The sequence below is a fragment of the Bos grunniens genome, chromosome 9 (genome assembly GCF_055505025.1).
Source record: "Bos grunniens cultivar Pamir isolate PY7600 chromosome 9, Bosgru_T2T1.0, whole genome shotgun sequence".
Taxonomy (NCBI): domain Eukaryota; kingdom Metazoa; phylum Chordata; class Mammalia; order Artiodactyla; family Bovidae; genus Bos; species Bos grunniens.
Genome location: NC_141173.1, coordinates 53,496,286 through 53,514,256, shown reverse-complemented (window position 1 = coordinate 53,514,256; position 17,971 = coordinate 53,496,286). Strand labels below are relative to the sequence as shown.

At 36.2% G+C, this 17,971-nt stretch overlaps 1 protein-coding gene across 10 annotated transcripts in view; it reads right to left on the bottom strand.

The window, feature by feature from the left end:
- MMS22L (MMS22 like, DNA repair protein) overlaps positions 1-17,971 on the bottom strand; it is a 124,747-nt gene that overhangs the window by 67,568 nt on the left and 39,208 nt on the right. For all 10 annotated transcript variants that reach the window (XM_086317617.1, XM_086317626.1, XM_086317621.1 and 7 more), the window contains 2 exons: positions 16,188-16,414; positions 13,804-14,307 (listed from right to left, as the gene is read on the bottom strand). In XM_086317617.1, coding sequence (XP_086173743.1) covers positions 13,804-14,307; positions 16,188-16,414 — 731 coding nt within the window. The remainder of the gene's footprint in view (positions 1-13,803; positions 14,308-16,187; positions 16,415-17,971) is intronic.

Here is a 17,971-nt window from a genome sequence, read left to right as displayed (position 1 = left end):
AATCACCTATAACTCCTAAATGTTCACAGGGGCTAAATAAAGTTTATTATACAAAAAGAAACTATGTAGTCTTATACAATATGTGTATCTAGAGAGATGCCTTTGATATCTTTAAAAAAAAAAAAAAAACACAAACTCAAGTTGTAGAAATTTCCAAGGTATAATCTAATCCCACTTAAAATAATAGGTGGTAAAAGAGGCAGTATGGATACAAGGAGAAGCAACAGCAGTTTAGAAGAACATTCCACAAAGTGTTAATAGTACTTCCCTTTATGGGAGGTAGTTGTAGGAAGGGAATGACTTTTATTTTCTACAGCATACAATTGTACATTATTTATATTCTTTAAAGGATATGTGAATTTTGATAATATAAAAATAATACGGAGGAGCACTATAAACCCTCTCTAGAGGCTTTGAGTACTTAACTTATATTGAAAACTTACAAACTCTACAAGTTTTCTATCTCTATAGTTTTCTATAGAACTATAGTTTGGTTCCAAAGAGGGCAGAAATCTTTATTTTTCTAGTCTAAGATTTTCTACTACTAATTGAAAATTTGCTTCTATAGAAGGTATTGAATTATGTATTTTTTGTTGTTTGGTCGGTGGTGCTACCTAACCGTCTCATCCTCTGCCATCCCCTTTTCCTTTTGCCTTCAATCTGTGTAAATATAAACCTTGAATATAATTAAATCATGGCTCCCAGTTCAGTCACTCAGTCATGTCTGACTCTTTGTGACCCCATGGACTACAGCATGCCAGGCTTCCCAGTCCATCACCAACTCCTGGAGTTTGCACAAACTCATGTCCATCGAGTAGGTGATGCCACCCAACCATCTCATCCTCTGTTGTCCCCTTTTCCCATCTCCCAATTAAAAAACAAAACTATGTCTAAGGCTCTATATTTTAAACCTAATCATTTAAAAAGTATCTTCCACATATAATTAAACAAATCCATGAAGATCAAAGTCTCATTTACAATGTTGAGAATGGTACCTTTAGAGTTGTGCAGTGCACAACGTGCACAACAGTTCTCAAGAACCCTACCAAGAAACTCAAAGAGACATTCATCACAACTTTGTACCTACTGGAGAAAATTTCAGAACAGTGTAAGTTTTTACCAGTAAGAACTGGTCAAGTAAACTATGAGAATATTGTGAAATCACTAAAAATAATGTAGATGTCACTGATATGCAAAGTGACTGACGATACATTAAGTGAAAAAAAGCAGGCCACTAAACAGTACATAACCCCATTTTTCCATTCTGAGTTTTATATCATAAACATAATAGCCTAACACTGATTTTTTTTTTTTTTAAATCACAACTGCAGAAATAAAATGAAACGAAAGTATTCCTATATCATAAGGTTATGCTGGGTTTGCTTTTCTTTAAAAAAATAATTTGACTTACAGGAAAAAAACTTTTCCTTCCATCCCATCCCCTCCTTAGGAAGGAGATTTATGCAACATAAGCTACATAATCAAAAGCACTATTCACTTTGTATTGATATTTTTATCAGGTACCTTGGAAACTGTGCTAACACTGGTTGGTAGTCTGAATTAGATTTTGAAGATTGTTAGTAAAGTTTTGTTACTTATAAAAATACATAATTGAGAGAGAAACAAACCCAACTGAGGCCCCTGAATGAAAACTACTACAGGAAGAGTAGACTGGGCTTTTTGCTCTGGGTAGATTCATTTCATAAATGCATTAACTCTTGGTTAACTAGAAAATCTTTGAACACCCGATTTCTCAATAATAATGTTTTTTAAAGCAATTTACTATTAAGTATGCTCTAAAATACCCTTTTTCCCTTGCCTCCTATCACGGGCACTTTTCATCACCAAAGAGTTCCAAATTCCTGGAAATCTACAGAGGATGCTCTTTTCTTCGTTATCTTTTACTGGTTTCCAGGAAAACTGCCGGTAGGAGGCAGCAACGACTGGTGGCAACGGCGGCGGCTGCACTCTGCACAGTAGTTAGCTGCTGGCTTCATTCTTCTGTCATTATAGAAGCAAGATGACACTGTTCTCTAATCCAGCCAAAGCTGATAAGTACCATCAACCTGTCACTTCCTACATTTCAAATTCTAACATCACAGCATCAAAGAGTTTTTACATTTCGATTTCTTCTGCTGGCAGCAGCCGGTAGCCTCTCATTCTCCCACGGTGTTCTAATGCTGCATTTGCACACCGGGGTTACTCCCAGACTGAATAGCAGGTCATCCCCTGCTCACTGAGCTCATCTGTGGCCCATGTGCTAGGCAATTTAGATCCAATCAGCCCTTATTTAGCTCAAGAGTAATGAGCAGCATAGTGACACAGACTTAAGCCTGACCCTCAGGATACTGCTCATCAAGCAGTAAAACTGTGACAAAATCATTCATCTTCCACCCGCTGGCAAGAAATAATACTCGCACTCACTGTATTACTTTTCAAGATAAAAAAAAAAAAAAAAAGTCCTGAATTTTCATGATGTGAGACATTAATTTGCAGAAAGCTGAATTCCCTTAAACCCCCCTGTTGCTATGAGCTCACCAGGGGGAAATAGGCCTTAGGAGACTGAAATGGAATAAAGAAAATTGCTCTAGCTTTCTTTTCATTTTAAATAAGCCTTAAATCTGACAAGAGATATCCTAAAGAGAGAAAAATATATATCTTGTAAGGTAAAGAAGAAACAATTGAAATTAAGAGTTCCAAAGGCTAGTTTCACTCCTTATAGTTGTTCTCAATTTTGTTAAAATATAAATAAAATTTGAAACAGAGCAATTACTTACCCTTCTCCACAAGGTAGATGGTGAAAGGTAAGGAACTGTTCCTTACAGGCCATATGATGGCAAAAGTAAATCCATTATTATAAAACAAAAATGTATTCTGATGTTTTCTAAGAAACACATCTTAAAATAACTTTAGGGGAATTATCAGAAGATGGTGAGGATACCTAGGAACATTTTTAAACTATAATAAATCTACTTTTCCACAATTTATAGTGCCTTCTGAGGTCTTATTAATCTAAAAAGAATGGGATAATTAAGAGATCAGTTTCCTTCTCTGACACATCACATCATTAAAAAACAGTGAGTGGTTTATTGTACTACACTTATTGAATGTAAATGCTTAAATTATTTCTTGTTTCCTCTGAGCACTTCCTTTTTAAAGCCAAAACCCACAGCAGTAGTTTATCTCCTGAGTTTCTTAAGACTGGGTCCGCCTACTGAAATCATAATTTCAGGTCTTTTTATCCATTCCACAGTTGGAAACAAGTTAACTTCAGCAAACCCATCACAAATGGGATTTACTGGTCTTCAATATATTTATTATAACAACTTTTCTTTGGTTTAAGAAACAGAGCCCTATGTGGTGCGATGAAAGAGCACAGTAGCCATTGCCTTCCTATAAGCCTACTGAATTTCATCCAAAGCTTCAAAGATCTGGGTGGTCCAAATACCTGTAATGAACCATGGAGTTCAGAAAAGGAATCACAGGCATATAAGTAAGACTGGGGAAAGTAGCTTTCACGTCATCCCAGCATCTTTTGATTTACTGCCATTTGGCTAAAGAGAAATATTCCACTGCTTGGTATAGAAAATAATCATGGCATTTCTATTCCCTGAGCTCATCCACTTTCAAAAGAATGAAATGTTTCCTTTCCAGAGTGTATTTCTTTTGCCCTTGTCCTTTTTTATCCTAATGTTTATCACAATTTTTTTCAGTGTTCTTATGCCACTCTTACCTTCCTTTTCCTAATTATGAGAGGTGGAATTTACTGCTTTCATTCAAACTTTGCAAACAACTATGTCATCTACTTCTTGACAGTAATCTTGAAAAAAAATCTATAAAGTTCTATTCACCTCTCTACTTTTATAATTTTGGAGATGAGGCTAAATATTAGATCTGACCTAGGCTATAACTGGAGATTACATCAGGGGCACAGCAAACAGAAAAAAATAGAAGATTAAGAAAAGTGGCTAAGACTGAGAAGTCCATGGACACTTTGATACCTTTATCTTGTACCAAGCCTTCTGAAATTCACACAGCTGTGCTTTACTGTTAGTCTTATTTTCTTACATTGTGCTACAGTCATTCAAAAGGCCCTTTCAATACGGAAGCTTCCACTCCAGGGAACTGCTTTAAATTATTTTATCAAGTATTTCCTCCATTCCATTATTTCAGTTCCCTCTTCCAAATATTTAATACCTTGCTTCCAACCCAATCCAAATACAGATGATCTCTACTTTTACATTCAAAGTGCTCCTGTGGACCCAGCCTTGATGGAGAGGTTTTGGAGACTCTCACAAGCAAGGGAAAAGCTCAAAGGCCCACTTACTCCACCTGTGTCCATATTTTAGTGGGAGAATAGTTTTGGTTATTAAAAAATGGTCCCAAATTTTCAGCTAGAGTAGACATGAGTTTCATTTTTCTATAACATCAAAAACCTTCCAATTAATTGAGAAGAATGGACTCCTGTCATTTTTTTGGAAGTCCCTTCTGCCCAATGGTGCTTAGAAGACAAAAAGCACAGAGTTGAAATTCAGATTATGTATTAAATCCATTAAACCCACAGCCTGGCTGCACAGATACTGTTCTCTACTTTCATGTGGATACTGGCAAGAATTGTTGGATAAGCAGGTAAAATCTGGGGACAAGTATAAATCATTATCAAATAATACTGAATGGCTGAAATAATATAATATAAAATGATGAAAAGGTGATGGCTTCAATAAACACTTAAAGTATCTTTAGATTTTCTCAGTCTGTCTTTCATGTAAGAAATACATGAGTGCGTATCATATACACTGCACTTAGCTGGTTTACAGATGTATGCCAAGTGCCTGCCTACAAAAATGCCTGTTATCACTACAGGCACTCATAAATATTAGCTGGATTTGCTGAATAATTTATTTGATACATCCTCTGTAAGGAAAAAAAAAAAAATACAAAGTAGAAAGCAATAAAGAGCATTTGAGAGAAAGTGTTAAAGAAATTCCAAGGAAAGTGAGATTATTTAAGACTGTGGACATATGGACAAGCATACATTTCAAGAGAAGCTTGGCATAAAGGATAACACTGTTCACATAAAAATGAAGAAAATGTAAATGAATATAATAAACATATTGAGAGATTTTATGATCAGTGGTCTGGGGAGGCACAGGATCTAAGTCAGTGCTGCTGAGAGCTCTGCTGCTGCCCACTACACAGCCACTAACTACGAATGGCCACTGGGCATCTGGTATGGAACTAGTGTGACGGAGGCATTGTATGTCACATTATATTCATTAACTTAAATTGTCACACACAGGTAGTATGTATGGACAGCAGAGACCTAAGCAGATATTCATAAAGATCCTATAAAGTAAGGACTATTTTACAAATTTGCAACTGAAGCTTAGAAAAGGTTAAGTAACTTCTCAAGACTGCACTGTTGGTAAGCAGAGGAGGGACAATGTGATATCAGGTTTACTGACCCTAAAACTCCTGCTTTTTATACTATGCTGCAACCCCACTCCAGTACTCTTGCCTGGAGAATCCCATGGGTGGAGGAGCCTGGTAGGCTGCAGTCCATGGGGTTGTTAAGAGTAGGACATGACTGAGCGACTTCACTTTCACTTTTCACTTTCATGCATTGGAGAAGGAAATGGCAACCCACTCCAGTGTTCTTGCCTGGAGAATCCCAGGGATGGGGGAGCCTAATGGGCTGCCATTTATGGGGTCGCAGAGTCGGACACGACTGATGCGACTTAGCAGCAGCAGCAGGAAGAACACACAAACACTTCCTTAATACGTAGAAGAAAAAAAGCACAACTTACTGTTGGGGATTTGTCCACTACCGCCTGAAATCCTGACTTCCACCATGTACAGTGCTCCTATCTGAAGCTCATTGAGTCCATCTCTAGCCCTGATCTAGGTACTACTAACTTCTCAAATCACCTTTTCCTTTTCCCAAATCCCTCTAAATAAGTCTTTTGAGGTTTTTTCCCTTTCTTTTCCTGTATTCTGCCACCCCATCTCTTTGCCTACTGTAACCAACACTGACCATTTCTGACTTGTGATCTTCACAACTGCTTTCACTCCTTGAATTTAACCCTTTTCTAATTATTGACTATCACATATCTGCAGCTTATTCAGTCCTCAGATCTAGCTCTACTGTCCTGGACATTCTCTGATCTGAATCCTCAACTGGTTTTGACAGGAAAATGTAACAGTAAAAAAGATTTGGGAGATATCTTGGTAATTAATAGTTTCATTTGATTAAAGGAGAACCACAAGAAAAGGGTACAGAAATAAAGTAAAGCCAGACGGTGGATAACTTCGAAAACTGTGATAAGGAATTAGACATTACATTTTGTGTCTTATCAGGATGTCATTAAAGGTGTTTAAGTAGAGAATGACATAAGCAGAATTGCTCTCCAACAAGATAAATATGGTAAGAGAATATGAGATGAGCAGAAGCAACAAATGAAAAACTAGATATATAGGACTTCAATAAAATTTTTCAAATTTATGCTACAAAAGATGTTAAAGTGAAAAGGGACTTCCCCAGCAGTCCAGTGGTTAAAACTCCACCTTTCAATGCAGGAGGCTCAGGTTTGAATCTGCTCTGGGGAACTAAGATTCCACACACCACACGGTGTGGCCAAAAAGTTTAAAAAAAAAAAAAGAGAGAAAGAAAATGAGAAGACAACTCATAACATGGGAGAAAATATTTGTGTATCATATCTGATGAGGGATTTGTATCTAAATATATTAAGAATTCTTATAATTCAGTAACAAAAAGACAAATAATTTAAAAATGGACACAGGGTCCAAATAGATATTTCTCCAAGTAAGACATAATGATCAACAAGCACATGAAAAGCATGTGATCAACACCACTAGCCACCAAGGAAATGCAAATCAAAACCATAATGAGATACTAATCTATCACCTCACATCCACTAAAATCACTGCATTCAGAAACACACGTAGCAACAAACACTGGTGAGGATGCGGAGAAACCGCAATTCTTATTGCAGGTTGGATAAGGTCGGATTGTATAGACTGGACTGTAAAATGGTGCAATGGAAACAGTTTAGCATTTCCTTAAAAGGTTAGAGTTATCACATGACCCAGCAATTCCACCCCTAAGTATATATACCCAAGAGAAATAAAAACATGTCCACACAAAAACTTGCACATAAAAGTCCACAGCAATGTTATTCATAATAGCGAAAAAGTGCAAACAACTCAGTGTTCATCAACTGCTACATGGATAAATAAAATCTGGCATATTCAAAGAGGGGGCTTCCCTGTTGGCTCAGACAGTAAAGAATCTGCCTGCAATGCGGCAGACCTAGGTTCAATCCCTGGGTTGGGAAGATCCCCTGGAGAAGGGAATGGCAACCCACTCTGGTACTCTTGCCTGGAGAATTCCAAAGACAGAGCGGCCTGGTGGGCTACAATTTGTGGGGTTGCAAAGAAAGACAACTGAGCAACTAACACACAATTTATACAGTGGATTATTTGGTAATAAAAAGAAATGAAGTACTGTACACACTTTAATGTGGATAAACCTTCAAATCATTATACTAAAGAAACGAATCACAAAAGATGATGTGTTGTATGAGTCCATTTGTATGAAAGGTCCAAAACAGGTAAATCTCTAGAGACAGACAGTAATTAGTGACTGCAAGGGAAAGGGGGCTGGGGAGATGGGGAGTGACTGCTAATGGTTAACGAGGTTTCTTTTTGGGGTGATAAACTGTTCTAAAATTGCGGTAGAGGTTACACAACTCTGTGAATATACTAAGACCATTAATTTTATGGTATGTGAATTTTATCCCAACAAAGCTGGTCAATAAGTGAATTGTAAAAGTGACATATCTCAGAAAAGCCAATTAAAAAAACAAGAGGTAGGTAGTCTGAGGAGGCGAGGCACAGAAGGCCAGAAGATCAGGCAAACATTAATAATGGAGGAATGTTATTAATAACATGGAGGAAATGGCAGTGAGAATAAAGTTGGGATCATAAACAAGCTCCTCCAAAGAAGACTTAAATTCTCTCACTTAACTAGATATAAAGGACATTCATACATATCACATTTCTACCTTAAAAAGTTACTCTTCTTTCTCTACAGCAGCTCCTTATCATCTTAGTAACACAGAATCACAATTTCCAACAGTTCTCTAATTGTGAGGCAATGTTCATGTTCTCTGCAATTTGAGTTTTTACAACACAGACACTAACTCATTTATACATCAAAAGCGAAAGTGAAAGTCACTCAGTTGTGTCCAGCTCTCTTTGCGACCCCATGGACTATACAGTCCATGGAATTCTCCAGGCCAGAATAATGGAGTGAGTAGCCATTCCCTTCTCCAGGGGATCTTCCCAGCCCAGGGATCAAACCCAAGTTTCCCACATTGCAGGTGGATTCTTTACCAGCTGAGCCACAAGGGAAGCCCAAGAACACTGGAGTGGGTAGCCTATCCCTTCTCCAGCGGATCTTCCCGATGCAGGAATTGAACCGGGGTCTCCTGCACTGCAGGTAGATTCTTTACCAACTGAGCTATCCACTTCGTAAAAGGTATTATATTAGGAAGGGTTAAGAACCATCCAAGTCCAAACACACACACACACGTGAGCACACTAGAAATGAATACATTAGGGCCTCTTTTGAAAACAGTAATAATAATAAAAGCAACATCCATTTATTGAACACTTACTAATATGCCAGGCACTGTGTCAATACTTCACATTACTAGGGTTATATTATAATTAACCCTTAAAATAACCTGGTGAGGTTTGTGCTATTATCCCCATTTTACCAATAAGGCTAAAATTTGGACACATAACTTTTCCCTTATAATACTTTCAAAGAATCACTTTGTACTTATACAAGGAGAATGCATATCTATTAATAGATCTAGTTGGAGACTAAATAAATGACCCAAATATTAACTCTAATACATGAAAAATTAAGTAAATAGCATATGTTTCAACAAAATAATAAAAAAAATTTCCAAGTTATTAGGGTAAGAGGTTTATATTACTGCATGAATTTATAAAATATGTAATATAAAAGGGCTATGCTTTGCGCAATTCAAGCTTGGCAAAGAGTACATAAGCAAATAAAAAAGTTAACTCACAGTATACTTGTAAAAATCTTATTATGAACTATTTAATGAAAAGAAATCTATACATTTTATATATTTCCACAATATCAATACTAGTATATTCCCTTAGAGATGCTGATGCTTTCTCTGAAGCAACCAAAACTGGTAGGTGGATCACTCTTAGTGAGCAACACAACTGTCTGACTTTTCAAATAAAAACTGCAAATGTATTTTTCCATGGGGCATACTCATGTGCTCCCTCTCTCAAATTATTAGAAAACTGTCCTAAAAATCTGTATCAAATCAAAATCTGCATACAGTATACATTTCATATACACAGTATAAATGATGTACCTATGTGTATATATGACACACATTCACATATATGTACATATAGACAGATGTTCATATATACACATGATCAAACAGCAGAACCCCAGATGTTTTGGGCAATCTGGGATGTACTAATGAAACTTTGCAAATAAATAACTCAAAATAATTTGATTAAAAAAAATCATATTGGTTTCAACTTGTTTTGTAGTAAACAATTCAATAATTAAAAGCTGTAACCCATTATACTAATAGAACACCCAATAAAAAAGGAGGAAAAGGCTTGCATACTGTCAACAGTTCTTTTTTTCTGAAAGATCATGTAAATTATTTGGCGATCAGCACAGTCTCACAAGAATACTTCCTTTTAAACTGCCGCCTTCCCTCCCTAGAAAATCTCTAGTTCTCTTCCAAAGGAAAGATTAAAATTTTTTTTTAGAATAAATGTTGTCATACCAATAAAGATTAAAATAACTAGAACTATTGAGCATGGAAAATATTTGAGGAGAATGCTACACATAGTTCTTGTATAATGCGTACAAACACACACACACACCATCCCAAATGTCAAAAAAGATATATAACAGGTGAACTTGCAAGTTCGTGGAAAAAGAAGAAAAGAATGAAAAAATGTATGTATTTTCAAATGTATTTTGAAGCCAGGAAAAAGAATCATAAACCTTTTAAGGAGCTGCACTTGAGCACATGGAATATCAAAAACAGGTCATCTTCCCTTTTGAACTATTTCTTAGTCTGCACATTTGACATCTTAGACAAGTTTTCAGCTGCCTTTAGACTTCTTTGAAACTAGGCTCTTGTTTAATACAAGATAGGATGTCAGTTGATCAATATCCATTTGACTTAAATTCATAAGTCCACAACCTCCCTTAAGTGGTAGAACAAACAGGTACAAAGCCTGAAAATTTATTGTTTCTTTTTAAACTCCGAATGATATTTGCAGATGCCAAAAGGCATTTTGAAATCACTCACCTCTACTTCAGTAAAAATGAAACAGGGGGATGGGGAGGAGGGAGAATCTCATGAGGCCTTGCATGTCAAGTTTTTGCCCAGAGCTAATTTTCAGAGCTGTGTTATAAAACCCTGAAAATGGAGGTTTATAATGGAAATGCTGACAGACCCTTAACTATAGCAGCATGAATGGATATAATTAAAGAAAAGCTTTTGGCTACACCTAACTCCACAAATGAAAGACTGCCATTTTTATATTAACCTCAAATAACAGCCAAGTGAGAACCAGAAATGTGATTCCAGAAAGGTAATGTGAAATGTTAAAGATGACTGCTAAAACTATTTGACATTCGGAGTTTTAAACATGGAGGCATTTAGTTAACATAACCAAGTCAGTATTTTCATAATGCTACTTAATCAGCAATAAAGAATGCTCTGGTGAGCCATCAGCTCCAGTTAGCTGAAAGTGGCATATGAAGTTATTATTTCTTAACAGCCTAGAGGGAGCCGCTTCTCTCTATAATCAGTGATCTTAGTTCCTTCCTACCTATAATTTCACTGTCATACAGTTATAAAACTATTACCCAGTTCAACACACACACACACACACAAGCACATATCCTGCACACACATTTATGCAAGGACTGGTACCTTACTCCCACCTGAATTACAAAACAGAAGAGATTGCTAAGGTAAAGTATTTCATTCTTTCCTTTGTCAGGGATGCAGTCAGGAATAAATATCATCAATCTATGTAACCCACCTTCTCCATCTAAATCAAAATTCGAAGAATTTAGCTTTGTTCTTAACTTAAAAGAAAAGCTGTGCTTTAATTTTTAACAACTATTCAAATTATTTTTGAACTTCCTAATAATATTAATAGTAAAAATACTGTAGCATACCTAAAAAAGTCCTCTGGAAAGAACTTCAATGAATCCAAATTTGGAGTTAAGAGATCAGGAACACATCTCCATATGACCAAATACCTAGGGGACTTTTCTTGTGTTTCCCCTCCCTCCCTTCTTTTTTTCTTCTTAAGGTAAACAATCCTGAATGATCTCTGGGGCCCTTTCCCTGCAAATATCCCAAACTAAAACAAGTCTGTCTGGACAATATTTGCTTGGAAGTACTGAAGACTGATGGAATAAAATAAACCATGCAAGTCACAGTCCCTCTTATTATGTACTACAATCAGTCTCATTGAAGGACTGTTGCAAATTACTATGCAAGCTTCAGAAACTTAAAAGATGGCAGTGCCTGTACCATGACAGCATTAACAATGACCTGCACATTACTACACCATTCTCATTCACACAATGACCTCATACTTCTGTTAAAACTGCTTGATAATTTTGGTGACAGAAAGTTACACATGATTTCACATTCTCTTATAGCAATTGCTTTTGATCATAGTTGAATAGTATAAAGCAAAACCAAAAATAAACATTTCTACAAAGAATTAAATATTATCAGCATAAACATTTGTGTCCTTTTTTTTTTACTGGTTAGTCCTGTAGACCACACACTCCTTGCCCCCTGTTCAAGATGACACCAAATTAACACACTCAAACCAGATCCAGTTTTAAAGAAATTCCTAATATAAATGTAAAGTTACTCTCACTTTATATAATTGACAGTCTTCATTATGCCCTCTTGATTCCTACCTCTGTACTTCTGAATAGTGTGACCCTCATGGTTTCAACAAAAATGCATTATAGTGAACAGCTTACAAGGTACTTGCAAGCAATATTTTCCCAACACTCCGGAAACTGTTTTGGTTTTAATGCTAAAAACTCCTATTCCTTTGCCCAGGCTGTAGCAACATCGCCAGGCTGGTTTAGACCAGTTTTCAGACCCTTTTTCCTTCTTGCTTTGTATATTCAGACGAATATAAATAAACAAACCAAAAATGGTACCAGAAATGTGGAAATCTCTAACTGTGCTCAAGAAGCACAGGAAAATACTGCTTACCACTTATTTAAAATCTGAACAAACAAAATGAATTTGGCACTTGGAAAAGTATAGCATCTGCTAATAAACTCTACTAGACTAGGAATAAACAAATTATTTCATGGAGAAGATCCAGAATCAGTAAAAGCTTCCTCTAATGAAGTTGGCTCTTCATTTACTTATCTATTTATCTATCCGTCCATCTAAATATTTGATTCAGTTTACATTTAGGGATATAGGGATGATTATCTGCTTAAGAACTAGAGTACATGAATATAAAAACTACATAAAACCTAATGCGTGAAAACCTGTGGACTGATCTCTATGAACACACAGCCCAATGTAAATTAAGAAGATCACTAATGAAATTGGTAATGAAATATCCAAAATTCAGAAATTTCATTAAGTTTAGTATCTTTGAAAAAGATGCTACTTTTGTAATGTGCAACTAAGAAAAGGGAAGCAGTCTCTTCATTAACTTCAGACATGATTTTAAATAAAATTGTATTTCTATACCTAACTGCACTGAGTGTAGTATCTAACTTCTTAAGAACATGAACTTCAAAGGTGAAACTGCTATGTGAAAAGAGCCTTCAAGGCAATAAACAGCATGATCACTGTTCTCACCATTACTGTTTGGGTCTGAGTGCATCTGCATATTTGTATAATTCACGTAGATCTGGGAACAGCTAAGTTTTATACAGATGACTGGTGAACATCATCTACACAAAACTTGCTGTAGAACAATCCTATCTCACTCTTAGAATACACTGCTTTAGCTGGGAGTATTTCATGTGTTTGGGGCTTCCTTGGTGGCTCAGTCGGTAAAGAATCTACCTGCAATGCAGGAGACCTTGGTTCGATCCCTGGGTCGGGAAGATCCCTCAGAGGAGGGCATGGCAACCCACTCCTGCATTCTTTCCTGGACAATCCCCATGGACAGAGGAGCCTGGTGGGCTATATAGTCCACAGGGTCACAAACAGTAGGACATGACTGAGCCGTTAAGCACAGCTCATTTCATGTGTTTGAGGCTACAACTCGGCAGCAAACTAAAGAAAATAACTTTTTTTTTTAATGGTACAATGTGGCCAAAATCTCCCTAAGTACACAAAACTGCATATGTTTCAATGAAAGTCACCTCAGATTTGAGTTCATGGTCTTGCTTAGAATGTCTGAAATATCCCTCTGGATAATAATGTTTTTAGGAGAGGTAGAGAGGCAAGACGGGGCCAAGAGGCATGGCTCCTGGATTGCACCAGAGTTGAGTTTTATAAGCTTGCATGTGAGCCTTCTTTCAAAGAAGCGCTGTTTGAAAGGACAGTTTGCGTGCAGTAAAACTTCCTTTAACTGCTCTCTTTACAACTGAATTTCATGAGTATGTCAAAAGGAAAACTTTAACACAGAATCAACACAGGTAATGATATAAAACAAATTAATACATGAGCACATTACTGGAAAACATACCTGATTCTGGCCAGAACAGCTTGTAGAAAGTTCAATACTGTCCTAAGTTCAGATTCTTGACAAGCTCGTAGAAGCATACTAAAGCCATCATTAAGCAGTTTTTCATGAGAAGGATGCAAGCAACGGCTTGTCTCAAACACCTCCTGAACACTGTCCATATATATGGAAAGAAGGGTCCAAAGGGTCTGTCTTTGTCCCATTTCATCATTCTTAGATACCAAGAACTCCTTTGCTTTCTCCCGGAAAGCATTTGAAAATTTCTCAGCCAAAACACCAATGTCCAGATTTTTCTGGGTATACATCAAGAGGAAGGCCATCTGACCCTTCCAAATGAGAGGAGATGTTTTAAAAGTAGGCTTGAGGAAATCTAGGAGGCGTAAAACATGACTTGCTACATCTTCTACCTCTGCCACAGCTGCTAACAGTAGAAAAAGGCTGAAAAAGTTCTGCAGACCAACTTCAGTTAGTTCTTCCATTCTTTTTTGATGGAATTTAGAATATATCCTGTAAAATTAAAACAAATGAATTATGAACAGTTTCATTCACAAAAATCCATCTTTTAAACTAACATTTAACTCAATACTCATGACAGCCTCATCACTTTAAATTTTTAGCTATTTCTACATAATGGGGCTATTGTATCACTTTTGTTGCTTAGAAAACAAAACTCAGAGAATATGCCTCACCTCTCAACCTTCAAATTTCTCAAGGATGCAGCAAGCATCCATAAGTGAATCAAAGGATTCAGTGGCTGTCCCCAAAGGACAGTAGAAATACTATTTTCTATATAATACTTGGCTTTTCCTTTTATTTTAACCCCCCCATAACCTTTCTTTTTCAGTGTTTACTGACAAATAAGAAAGAATATGTAATTCTTTTAAGTACAACTTGATGTACTTTATAGAACTCTTAACAGGGCAATTTTACATAACAGTGTTCCTTAATTTCTTTCTCCCTCTACCCTTCACAAAGACCTGGCTCTTACTATACTTATACGTTAAGACAATGCCAAGTACTGGAAAAATTATTTTTACCCACTCACAAAGAAAAATTACTAGTGCTCAAATATCCAAGACTAGCCATTTAAAAATCTGTTGTCAATATTACTTAATATAATTTAAGAGCTGATATATTTTAATTAATTAAGGGATCAGAACTGAACACCATTCATTTTTAATCTTACTTAGGGATTGTTAAGTTTCTCTGCAATTTTTATAATGGCTTATTCAAAACAGAAATGATTAATGCTTATGAGAGGTTAAATGTTTATTTATAAATAATGAAGCTGATAAGCTCCTGAAGATAAAGATCTAATTATCTTCATATCCTCCCCATCATACCCATGATAGGCTTGGTATACAGTCTTGTTATGAATTCCAATTTCTTTAAGCAATAAAGTTCAGAGTATTATGCTTTCCATAAAAATATTTAAGATTCCAAACAAAATTGGCAAACAGAACAAAAGAAAAGTAACTACTGTTTGAGCTACCTAATTACTGGAGGCTTAACAAAGATACCATTAAAAAATAAAGTATATTCTAAATAAAAAATCCAAACTGTATCACCATAATGTTGCAAGAATTATTCATTGTGTGAATCAAACAGGAATTTCATTTAGAGATTATTGAGAAGCATCTACCAGAAATATTAAGTATTCTGTTGCAAGAGCTTCCATTGCTTAAGCTAAGCAAGCGGTGGAGAACAGTCAACTGCAGAGGGCTAGAAAAGGGGCTCATAGGCAAAAGTAGAACAAGGAAAGACAGTAAGAATCACACCCATTTAACAAGCAAAACTCTCAAAAAAGGACAACACTAGACAAATGTGACCAAACGTTTATTTTACCACATCAGAAATGAAAATGGCATACTCCTCAAATGAGAACATCAGAGGTTTTGGTTCTTTTATATTATGGTTAGTTTTCATTCAAGAAACCTGCGCTTGTGAGACTGGTGGACTCAAAGAACACAAAATTTTATAGACTTAATCTATCATCTGCCAATGCATAATCTGGACATAATTTTTATTTCTGTAAGTTTTAATAAAATATATACAAGGAGTTACATGAAACATTACAATTAACTTTGGCAAGAAAAACAACAGTTCTCTTTTATACCTGCACTTAATACATGGGATCTCATTCTTCAGGACTGATGAGATAAATAAGAAACTAAAATCTTCCCTAAGTTAGGGATATTAGGTTGGTTTTGTACTGTTAACAAATTGGCAAGATCAAAATGCTCCATATTTTGCTGTCCTTTAACAAATATATTTAAGATATAAACCATAAAGACATCCAAGCACAAATTAACTTAAAAAACACACACAAAAAAACTTCTCCGAAGATGTAAGTGAACATTCATGACAAAGAAAGATACAGTACACACCTTCCCTTGACTTGTTTCCAAGGATGAGGACCATTGTTCTTCATTGCTTTCTTGACAACTTTTGCCAAAATGCAAAGGAAAATAGTGTAACTACTGCTGGATTTATACAGGTCATGATCTTGTTTATCACAGCAGCAGGTCTTCACCATTTCTAGCATAGACAAGGGTGACTTAATGATATATGTAAGGCCTTTTAAAGGAAGCCAAGAAATACTGAAAGAACTATTCTAAAAGGAAAAAAAGAAAACAAGTATTAAATCTCTGAATAAATAACAGAAAGCTGTAAATCCCAACTAGCTCATTAAAATTCTGACTCTTCTTAATCATAAAAACTACACAGCCATTACCACATATTCCCCCTAAAATAAAAATTCCACTTAAGCACAGAATACAAAGGGCTGTTTCAAATTCCTGGATTATCCCCAAAATGTCTTTTTAACAGTTAGTCTGTTCAAATTAGGATAGTGTCAAGATTCATACCTTGCATTTGGTTGACACGCCTCTTGAATCTTTTACCCTATAAAAATTTCCAATGGTTTCATCATACCATTTAACAGTAATTTATTGTGCAATTTCCTAAATTCTGATTTTAGGGGCTTATATCTTCGGCTTATATCTTCCTACATTTCAAGATCTTTCTTACATCTTCCTGGAGTCGCTTAATGTATTCTTTCATCTGCTATCTTTTCTGTAAATTGGTAGCTCTATCTAGTGGACTGATCAGATTCAGGTCAAGTTTTTTGGTGAGAATCTTTCAATGGCAGTCTCGAGTACTTCCTATTTCAGTTAGCAAAGAGGCACGTAATTTCTGACTTTCATTCTTTTTGTGATGTTTAAGACTGATCATGCTGATCGATCCATCTGAGTGATCCCCACCATTTGAACAGCCAGGGATGATCATCATCCAGATGGCTTATTTCAACAGATGTGAAAGATAGTGATTTTCTAATTCTATCATTCTTTCTAAACTAGCTTGAAATTTGGTATTCTGAAATATAGTTTGCTGTTGCTGCTGCTAAGTTGCTTCAGTTGTGTCTGACTCTGTGCGACCCCATAGACGGTAGCCCACCAGGCTCCCCCGTCTCTGGGATTCTCCAGGCAAGAACACTGGAGTGGGTTGCCATTTCCTTCTCCAATGCATGAAAGTGAAAAGTGAAAGTGAAGTCACTCAGTCATGTCTGACTCTTAGGGACCCCATGGACTTCAGCCCACCAGGCTCCTCGGTCCATGGGATTTTCCAGGCAAGAGTACTGGAGTGGGGTGCCATTGCCTTCTCCGGAAATATAGTTTATATTTTCCTTTATTTAGTTTCCAGAATAACAACTTTTCTAAAAATACCACAAACTCGAGGATTTAAACACATAATCCACAGCTGTCTTTATTCTTTATCATGCCCAAATTTACCCAGCACTGGGGAATGGGAGCTCCTTACAGCAGGCTCCTGTGTTCTTTTGACACAACTCCAGCTTACTTGGATACCCTCCCTGTTTTCAGGTATAACAAGGCATTACAAACCCATCCTGTATACATTCTGCCTGAGAATCAGAATTGGTCATTTCTCCAGCCAGACTGACCGTATGTTTCAGAGAAAGGTATTTTTCTCATTTTTAATAAGTTCAATTATATATAGACCCAAACTTGTAATTTACTTGTATGTCCTCCATATCTTTTTCTGTCTTGATTGAAGGTTTCACTATATACTTACTCAGAAAACCAAACATTCCAAATCTTCTCTTCTCTCCATACACAAGTAACAATCCATTTTTTAAATGTACTTTTAAAAT